Here is an 11,281-nt window from a genome sequence, read left to right on the forward strand (position 1 = left end):
TTACGTATCTGATGGTGACATTTACCTACGTATAATTGTTTGCGATAACTTTAGCTCGGCCATACGATTTCAAATGCTTGAAATCTTTAAAAATCCGTTCAGTTCTGAAAAGTGTGTCAGACAAATAAAACATTTTGAAAATAAACAAGAAGAAAGTGTATGTATTTGTGTGCATGGGTCTTCGTGTACGTTTATACACATATTGGGTTGTACTAACCACTTAATGAACAAGGATTAAAAAGTTACGTCTATGCATAATTTCATTCCATATTTGGTTTAGTTTCTTGAGAAAACATAATAAGAACTAAAACTATTCCATGACAATTTTGTATGTAAGGTTGCATTCTTAGTTAATATTTGTTTTCCGCTTTTCTGTTATTACACTTAAGCAATTATTGGTAATGAAAACGCAAATACAGAAAGGAAAATACATGGCAAATCTTTAATGAGATATTTTGTTAAGTAAAGGTGGATTGCCTTATTCATAGTAATATATTATAGGAGTTAGTATTATGTTATAACTTTATACAAACTGATAACTTATTTAATTAAAGAGTCAGAGGAATTTATGGAACTATATAGTGCCATCAGAGGCTTTCTACTTGCGAAGGCAGACGAGTCTTAAAACGATAGCTAGCGCTATGGCAAAACACCCGCAGGTACATTATTTTTTTACTTCAAGTCAAGACAACGCGAAATTTCAATTTCAGATAACCCCATCCTGTGAATGTAACGAAAGAACCGACCACGGTTTTCGTTACATTCGCAGACCGACGGTGGTCCATTTACTTGTTGACTGTCGGACCTTGTACTGAATTAAATTTACCGTCATACCGACGCGATTCGTATTGAATGTGTAGTAGTACATTTCCCATTAATACACCACTTAAATTAATTACAAAAACATGGTGACATTTCTCTAAAATGCAGCTATGAATTCCAGCTTATTGCATCAATGCACGTGGAATCTCGGAGGCTGTATGTCCCTAAGACATCATTAGACATCGTACGCCAATTAAAACTATTCACTACAATTGTTACAGTCTGAACGTGACAGGAAACATGACACTATCACTGTATAGGATGAATTGATTTTGCTTGTTTTTATTTGTAATGTCTTCAATCTACGCATACGCTTTGAAATCAATTTTCATTTTGTTTCAATGTTTTTTTTTCTCCGTGTTTGTTTATTGTTCCTTTAAGAACTTGTCACATTGAATTGTTTTGTATTTTATTGTTCTTTATTTACCAATGTGCCGGCTGTTGGAATTTTTTTATAAATGTAATAAAAATATAATTGTTTTAGAGAAAGTGTTTTTTTTTTATCTAAGCTAAACCTTTAATTTACTGTAATATTAATAAAAAAACAACAGTAAAAATATACGTATATACACTTCAATAAATGCTTTAAATTAAAAAAAACTAGTTCTTAATGGGGCTCGAACATTAAGTGATACCGCTTGGACACTCAACGACCAATGCGTTGTCGGCTTTTTGAGATTGGTTTTTCTTTTCTTGAAGTACAGTTAGTGTTTATATCTAAGTATCACATGAACTCAATTGCCGAATATTAACTTTCGTCTACTGAATCAAACGTGATCATAAAAATAATAATTGTCTTTAATTGTAACTATGAAATTATGTGAATTGCGATACGGTTTCACCAAGTATTTCACACATTAATTTCACAATAGAAACCTCGAATACCGAATATTTGTCAATTTTTTAAATGTTTATACACATTTAAGTGACTGTTTTAAATTACATCGTATTGAATTCTATATACAGTTCTATACTAGGTATTTTGTTCATTTGGCTTTCGAAGAAGAGGAGAAGAACACACAACTCTAAAATGTCAATCAAAATTAATTCTTCAAGAGCATCAAAATATCAAGAGCTTTCAAACGATTTTGGTCTGAAATTTGACATATTTGTTGCCATTGACATTGCTCAAAACGAGTGAGATATGAATTAAAATATGGAGCTTAGTAGTGGATTGCGTACTGTTGCGCCTGCTTCAACTTTCTTCTTGTTTGTCGAATTCACCTGCAAACTAAGCACTTGCCATTCTGCGGCTTTCGACAGCTTTTTTTCTAAAAGGCATCACAACTAACGGCCTGCACTGAACTTATTAACTTAACATAAATAAATTAAAAGTTCGTGACACTAGACTTAGCTATGTTGGACTAATATACGGACCGGTCCAGGAATGGCTCCTGAGGTGAAATCAGTTTCACTAGAAATCCGTTCAATCTGACTTCTCTTATTTCTGTAGCGAAATGCGTGACGCATACCTTCCCCTAGCGGACATGTTAACAACACAGCCTTGTTCACCAACTTCCCTGAACCATTATTTTTTGTCACTTGACCAGGTTCAGATAGCGATAAGTTTCATACCGATTAACAAGTGACTGATGACTATAATTGAGTGGTTTAAAACTCGATTTTATGAGTTAAAACTGTTTATTGTAACAGTATCCATCTACGATATGACGTGTTGCCGTTTAATTAGTCGTTTATTGTATAAAGTTTGTCCAAACAATCGTCGTTAACGCTTTAAAACTTTGAATGGGTGACACAATTTGGTATAACAAGTATAATTGTGATAATAAAAAGTTGTCTAAACATGACGAAATTTGTTTTAATGTTCGTTTTAATCTATTTATTTTATATTTTAAAAAGAAACAGTGGCGTTTCAACATTTTAACAAACTTTAAACTTTTTGGGTCTAAGGCCAGTTTCCTCACTATGTTTTCCTTCCCCTTGCGATTGCACATAGACAGAAAGTCTATTATTGTTCGTCCGGGAATTGAACCTACGACCTCATGGACACTCCCACGCTGATGCCACTAGGCCAACACTGCTGCTGCTTATTTTATATTTAGTTTGTAAATCATCCTCTCTGTTATGATTCCATTTTTATCTACATATACTATATATATATATAGTATATGTACTATATATATATATATATATATATATAATGTAGATAAAAATTTATTTCGCCTGTAAGCGAAAAGTATTATTGATAATATTGTATTATGCAGCGAACTATTTTTATTTATTCAGAAAACCTGATATATATATATGACAGCTTACTAACTATAATACAACATAAATTTTAAATTAAAACGCCAATTAAAAGGTTTACAGACTATATAAAGGTACATATTTGAATGTGTAACTGGAGTATATGTGTGCAATTTAGTGACAGTAAATGTCTGATAATGTTCTATGGATATATTTTTTGAAAGAGTTGCGAGGAGCCACTACTGTTACTACTCGCGACAAAAACAATAATAATTGTATGTTAGGTAATGACCTATACTTTATGGAAATTTGGATGGATTCGATTTCAACCACAACCTACCCTCACTTTCCATGCGTTATGTAAATATCGGCGTTCTAGCAGACGTTTTACAGCCAGTCGTCTTGTAGAACTATTTTTTTTTTCATGATGATTTGGTGATGTGTATTACCAGAGAATAGTAGAAGATGGGCATTCTAGGTAAATGGATGAGTTTCTATTCTCACTAGTGTATGTGACTGACTTGAAATCCTTTTTATGTTTTTATATTGTTTATTTAATTCTAACAGAAGAAATAACAACCCTAGGTTTAGAAACACATGTTTCAACAGTCTAAAAACGCACAAATCCGACATTGCAGCACCATTGAGTGTTTACTTAAAATTATTAAAAAGTATAACAGACCAGACGAAAAAAAAACTAAAACTTCATTCTGGAAGTTGTAAACAAGTTCTATTGTGAGCTGATGTAATCTTCTTATTTTCTAATAAGACTTGCCGTAACTAGAAATAAGTAAATTTCAAACTAAAAATAACTTATACTTTTAATGTTCACAACAAGTAATATTTGTGAGAAAGTTATAAATGTGACCTTTCTTAATAATAGTTTCGTCAGAAATCGAGAATTACTTTGATTTTTAAATAAAAAGAGTGTTTTAAACCGTCGTCTTGAGCTTTCCAACGGCTCTTTGTCTCTTTAACTATCACCAGGTTTGCGGTCGCAGGACTACTACGCTTTGGATTTTCCTGCGGATTACGATCAAGTGTCGGTAAAATATAGTAAATCCTTTCAATTTTATATTTACTGCCAGTTCTCATCTCTCAATCAAGGCCATAGAACGGAAGAGAAGAACTGGCAAAAAACTCTCCGCCACTCTATTAAATCGGCTAGTTTTTTGTTTTACCCAATGTTTTTAAGGAGCTGCAACCATTACACCATGCTCCACATGATATGTTAAGTAATTAATCGTAAAAAGTTAATTAATCGTAATAAAATAAAACAAAAACAAGGATTTGTACTCTATCAGCAGAAGGCATAGTGAAATAGGTGCACGCAAATTGTCGTGGTAACAATACGCAATTATCTCTGAAATAGAATATTATTATTTTTTAAGTTTGAATCCAGAAGCGGTCTTTTAAATAATTTACACTAAACGATTTGGCTTAATAATTTACTCACATCACTGTTTTATATGAATATTTCGACATTGTAAATCAATTTAAAACCAATGCATAATAGGACGTCCCAAATTCAATTGATATCTGTTTTATTGTTGATTTCATTGAATTGTTTATTTTATCGTCAGTCGACCCAACATTTATAAACGATTGTTCTTTTGACGACCAACATTCACTGTTACATCTCATTATATTTTTATGATTGAGAGGCTGAATTATTTTAAATTATAATCAAATTCTAAAAAGAATTAGTCATGACTATTAATAAAAATACTAATTTTTGATTCTCTGAACGTTGTACTTCAGTGAGTGTAGTAAACTAACTCCTTAAATATTTAATCAAATATGACGCTGGTATGGTTATTACTGTAAATGTATTGGATATTCGAATTACCAGTGATGATAATGGAGCAATTTTATGTAATCCTCCAGTCCCTTGTCTCTTCTGTATGGAATCAATTTTGGTGACTTTTTAATTTAAATTAAAACGTGATCTCGATTATTACAAAATATTTTATTTGAATTTGAATCTAAAATTAAAATATTGTCTACACAAAGTTTTGTAAGACACAAGGTTAATTCTAATCGAAGTGTGTTTGAAATGCGTAATTATCTATATTAAATATTTTTTCTTAGTAAGCCTTCGTTAAAACGAACTACTATCAGAAACAGTAGTAATAGTAGTTAGCAGTACCATTACTTAGATTAAAATGATATGAGATTATTATCATATAAGATTGTTTTAAATGCGTAAATATAGCAATATTTTCTAAGCATTGTTACAGGAACAATTTTCGAAAATTGTAGGAAGTGTCATAGTAATGACTTTTTAATACGTTGATGACTATCCAATTATGATAAGAAATCGTTTATTTCAAAGAAAAACATGAAAAGAAAAGTATTTATATATGGTGAAGTAAAGAACATACTCAAAACAATCGTGAGCGAGAATGAATGCAGTAAAAAGTTGTTTTGTCCTATTCTTCTGTTTGTTAGTGCAAGGTACGTACGTAAATTTTTAATAAAAAAAAACGTTGGAGGTTTAATCCTTGATTGTAGCCTCAGACTTCGTTATTTGTTTAGTATTTTTTATCTAATATGCAATAATATTTTCTGAAACAAAATGTAACTAATATCATCCATATATAATGTGTGTTTGTTGAGAATAGAATTTTAAAAAAACTCTTATCGATGGAAACAGGATCTCTATTACACCGATATATCTGGACCCAGTCATTATACTAAGGCGATATACCACATAAAATATATTATTTGTTACAGATGTTGTATGTCGACGGCGTGTGCACTTACAACACGATGGTAGGATAGTAGGTGGTTACAATACAACTATACAAAGTTTCCCTTATCAAGTATATCTCTTGCTGAGAAAGGGAGAGGACTATTACCAGTGTGGGGGATCTATTCTGAACGAGATGAATGTCTTGACTGCCGCGCATTGCTTGACCGGGTATTTATTTCCACAATGACATAGACACATAAAGTAACTAAACGAATATATAGTAAAACAGATAACATATTTGAATGAAAAAATCAATACAAAGATAGCAATAACACAAACAAAAGCGTATTAAAAATTATATAATAATTTATACATGCACTTTTTCTTTGTCTTATATTTTGTTTATCAACGTAATGATTTGGTTTTGTATACAGTCTGAATGTTTTATTTTATAATATGGATATATGTAGCTGTAAGCCTAGTTATAACTGAATGAATTAATAATCAAATTATGTCTTATAGAATGGAAGAGGTGTTCGTAAGAGCCGGTAGTACGGATTCCCTCAGTGGTGGTACCCAGTATGAAAGCAAATCTTTCTTCCAACATCCTTTATACAATACAGATACAAGCGATTATGATGTCGGCTACGTCCGCCTACGTAGACGCATAACTATCAACGGAGAGAGTACTAAAAGAACCACACTAGTAGGAAGGAATACTGCTATTCGTGCTGGCCGAAACGTCACTGTCAGTGGCTGGGGAGCTACAGCTGTAAGTAAATGTGTCTCTTTATTTAATAAAACCTGATTTATTTAACAAAAAAGGCCGAAAATCCGTATGACCTGGATGTGGTCATCTGCGGTACGATGGATCGTTGCACAACTATTAGTTTTGTAAAACATTTTTTGCCGCACATTACCACTATGTGGAGTCAGCTCACCTGTAGTATTTCTGAAGCAATTCGATTTAGGGTCCAAAGCGTACCAACTCTTAACAGGCCGGCATCGCACTCGCGAGCCAATGTGAGTGCTAAAGGGCGATTCACTTAACGTCAGATGAGCCTTCTATCCGTTTGCCGCGGTAAATCGAATATTAGTCCACCGCCTAAAAATTTCTTCTTTCTTTCTTCGAAATAAAGGAACTGGGTTTGGGCTAATCCATAATTAAAATATATTAAACTAAACTTAAAAAAAAAAGAAAAAGAAACTTCATTACCTTAACATATAAAAAAACAGGTTTCATATCTTATTAGCAACAAGCTTATTAGCTTTATCGCTAATAAGCGATTCCTTCCCCGGTAACCCTAGTATAGAAAAAAACAACCTTTATCTGTTTTGGTAACTTTTCGTAGGAAAAAGGAGACACAAGTGATACTTTGATGGCTGTGCAAGTACAAATAGTTAGCAACGAAGAGTGTCGCAAATCTTACGGAAACACCATTACGTCCAGAATGTTTTGCGCAGGAGTTCCTGAAGGAGGCAAGGATTCATGCCAGGTATATATTTTTCTCCAAGCTATATAAGTATATGTAAATTGACCACTTTGGGTTGATTTTATACAAAATCTGTATTTACCAACAAATGCTAATTTATTTATTTATTTATTTATTTATTGGGAAACCAGACAGATACATCCTTATAATAAAAACAAAGTCAAAAATAAAACACAATACAAACACATTGGATGCATCCACAACAGGTTACACTTATACAAATATTTATAGCCCCAACATAATCCCTTGAATACAATACAGAAACTAGATACATGGCAGGACGATTGTATAAAGCTTTTTTTCTACGTCACAAGGTAAAGTGAAAAAACCAGTGACAATGCACTTGACAATACTTATCCTTTGATAGTTTTACTTTACACCAGATAAATCTGCTGCTTTTCTTGTTGTAATTGTCGATATTGATAAATTGCTTATATTATGTACATATATACTTAGCTCATATAATTATATGATTAATTTAATACATCAAAACCATACACGGCTAAATGATTCACGTGAACCAGCCAATTAAATGGAATCAGATTTCACAGTCTTCATTAATACTTGAATATGATTTTAGGGTGATTCCGGTGGCCCAGTGGTATTTTCTTCGAACACACAGCAAGTTGGCGTAGTATCCTTCGGTATAGGCTGTGCTCGTAGGGGAACACCTGGAGTGTATACAAACCTTGCCAACCCTCAAATTCGCAGGTGGATAAGATTGAATACGGGAGCATGATATAACAATCCATATTGGCCATGGTTTTTTGGACGCTGATTAAATAAGGGCGCTGTTTACTGCACGTTTATTATATTTGTTGTTGAATATATTGTTTTAATTCTTATCATCGTAATATCATCATTGGTTTAAGTTAGTAATTGGTTTAATTTAGTAATTTACTTTTAATTTTAAAAGTAAATTCAGTCTTTTCATCTACATAGTAAAATAAACAATGACAGGGATATATGGTTTGGACAACAATACAGACCATATTGGAGTTTCCAGAATTATTCATAATTTTTTTTTTATTAAGCTTAGTGTAATAACTCTATGAATAACTATGACTACTAACTAACTCTATGGGTCTTGTATAGACAACACTATACAAGACCCAGAAAGCCAGTGATCCTCACTTCAGTACCCATTTGATGATAGATTTTGTGCCAATATAATAATAATAACAAATATAATGCGATTTAATAAATAAATAAAAGGCGCTGCAATATTGCAGCCTTTATTTAAAGGGTTATATGATTAATTGTCATCTAATAGGCAAGTACGTGATCTACCTCCTATGCCTGATACACACCGTCGACATTTTGGTTTCCTCTCGATGTTTTTCCTTTTCCAATGTTAATTACGCCGGGAATCGAACCAATTACCTCAGGGATGAGTCGAGGCCAATTTTACTGATGCGATTAAATATAAAACTTTAAAATATTTACAGTCTCTCCATCATGTTAGCGTATTCGCTGACCCATCAATTTGTATGTAGTTCAAAACTCTCATCTCATTCGCAGGTCATATTTTCGTTTTAATATTAACTCGTTTCATCTAATGAGATTTATCGGAGCGAACAAGATTGCTTCCGATGTATGGTTGCAGTGTAATTTATGTACAAGCTTATAATTAATTCTTGGAGTTCGTATTTCTATCGGCTTTGCGTAGTTCTGCTTAGTAATTGAAGCATGTTTAAAGGTAAAATTCAAAATTTAAATATTATTTTGAGCAGTGTTTGCCTTGTGGCTTCAGCGTGCGTCTCTAATCCCTGAGGCCGTAGGATCGATCCCCGGCTGTGCGCCAATAGACTATAATTCTATGTGCACATTTAACACTTGCTTGAACGGCGAAGGAAAACGTCGTGAGGAAACCGGCTACTGGCTAGCCTTAGACCCAAAATGTCGAGAGCCTGCGTCAGACACTGAAGGCGGATCACCGACTTGCCTATTACATTAACAAATGATCATGAAACTGATACATATATCTGAGGCCCAGAACTAAAAAGGTTGTAGCACCATGGATTTATTTTACTTTTTTAGTTTACAGTAGGTACGTAGTGTGACCCAAACGCAAGACGGGTCAACTTCTTCTCACAAAGAAAACAAGAATATTTCTGGAGAGAGATGTTTGCAGGGTCAGCACATGGTGTCAATAGATGGAATTACGCGTTAGTAGTTCTTGCAAATTCAGAACTAAATAGTAATATAAAAAGAACTACTTTTTTTAATTCCTCTAAATTGCTTGTTTTTGTAAATATTATTTAGATATCAGCAGCAATAGCATGTGTCAGAAGTCAACAATATATACAAAAACAATTTTATTCCATGTAAAATCAACGTACAAATCAATCGTACTCCACTATTAACCAAGCGTACGTGAGCTGAATCTTGTTCCTTTAAATAATGGACTGCAGTACAGAGTTGGAGTGCATTTTAGCTTTATTTTAAATCTTCTGAATAGAAGCACATAGTATGCCAAAAGACATTTCTATAAATGTTAAATGATTTTAGTAGAATAGTATAATTTTATTGATGACTAGCGGACCTGGCAGACGTTGCATGATATTTCTAGCGACTACAGCGCCACCTAGAGTGCTTATTTGTGAATGTGATAAAGCATCCAGGGTCCAAACGGATACAAAAATATCATTAATATTATGATATGGTTCTAGAAGGCAAATTACTAATTAAGAAGCAAGATAAAGTTATAGATGTGGGCAATACACACCCTGTTGCACAAAAAATCACAGCTGTGATTCGAACACATGACTTCGGGGACACTGCAAGGTCTAACCACTAGACCAAAACTGTTCTTTAACGTTGACTTGACAATAATAATAATAAAAAAAAAAAAAAAAAAAAAAGTATTTTATTGAATCACAAACATTAACATACATGTAAAATTGAGGTAGCCCCAGTAAGTTAAATAATACTTGTGATGGAGCAACCTCGCAACTTCCCTTAAATTATAGATTACAATGTTTGGACCAAAACAACTGAAATATGACTTGACAAACTTAGTTACAAAATATATTATTTTTCTATTTATTTATTTTTGAATTAAAAACTAACTAAATTAAACAAATAATAACGCACGGTCTTTGCGTGCGTGCGTGTGAGTGCGTGCATGTGTGTTTGTGTGTGTGTGTGTGTGTTTGTGTGTTTGTGTGTGCGTGTGTGTGTGTGTGTGTGTGTGAGTGAGTGTGTGTGTGTGTGCGTGTGTGTGTGTGTGTGTGTGTGTGTGTGTGTTTATCTGATTCTCGTCAAAATTAATTCTGTTTCTTCATATGTGATAGTTTTCAACCACCCAGTTACGGTATTCTTACAATTATATAATAACATCGGATATATATTTAATTTCTGATTCAGTTTATTATAGATGTAGGCAGCCTGTGTAGTATATTGACGTTGAGCAGAAACTGTGTGCACGCGTGGGGCGTATGCTACAATATCTTTACGTCTCTTCTTTAGTTTACCTGGACTAAATGGTAGTGTTTTGTGCATACGTAGGGTGATATGCAAAATGTATAATTTTCTAACGCTCAATAAGCCACTATTTCTGTAAAGGTCATCGGTAGAGTATCTATATGGTTTGTAGTTCATTACTTTAATAAGGGCCCTTTGAGATCTCTCTAAATCTAAAAACTTAGTTTTAGTTGCTCCTCCCCATACGGGAATGCAGTATATTATAATAGATTGAGCCAGGGCTAGATAAACTTTATTAAGCAATGACGCGGGCATGACGTAGCGTAAGTTTTTAAATATCCAAATAAGTTTTCTAACCCGGGCCATAATTGTTTCGATGTGTAAGTGCCATGATAACCTTTGGTCCACTGTAACTCCAAGATATTTGGTAGAGTTGACACGTTCTATGGTCTGACAGCTACAATTCTGGGCAATCGGATCACCACACCTATGAATCCTAACTCCAAAGTCGTAACCCGGCTGAGATCTTTGATTCGCAGTAAAACATATAAAATTTGTTTTATTAACATTAAGTGAAAGTAAGTTGGTATTAAGCCAGCCAGCTACTTCAGCCAGACCTAGTTCAGCTGCGGATTTC

General features: G+C 33.3%; 1 protein-coding gene across 1 annotated transcript; it reads left to right on the forward strand.

The window, feature by feature from the left end:
* Positions 1 to 5,388: 5,388 nt before the first annotated feature.
* LOC110999307 (trypsin 5G1-like) lies at positions 5,389 to 8,044 on the forward strand. The gene is made up of 5 exons (XM_022268313.2): positions 5,389 to 5,487; positions 5,767 to 5,953; positions 6,248 to 6,497; positions 7,078 to 7,221; positions 7,799 to 8,044. The coding sequence occupies exons 1-5, from the start codon at positions 5,436 to 5,438 to the stop codon at positions 7,955 to 7,957; spliced, it is 792 nt and encodes a 263-aa protein (XP_022124005.2). The 5' UTR covers positions 5,389 to 5,435; the 3' UTR covers positions 7,958 to 8,044.
* Positions 8,045 to 11,281: the final 3,237 nt, after the last annotated feature.

Source organism: Pieris rapae, chromosome 17 (genome assembly GCF_905147795.1).
Source record: "Pieris rapae chromosome 17, ilPieRapa1.1, whole genome shotgun sequence".
Taxonomy (NCBI): Eukaryota; Metazoa; Arthropoda; class Insecta; order Lepidoptera; family Pieridae; genus Pieris; species Pieris rapae.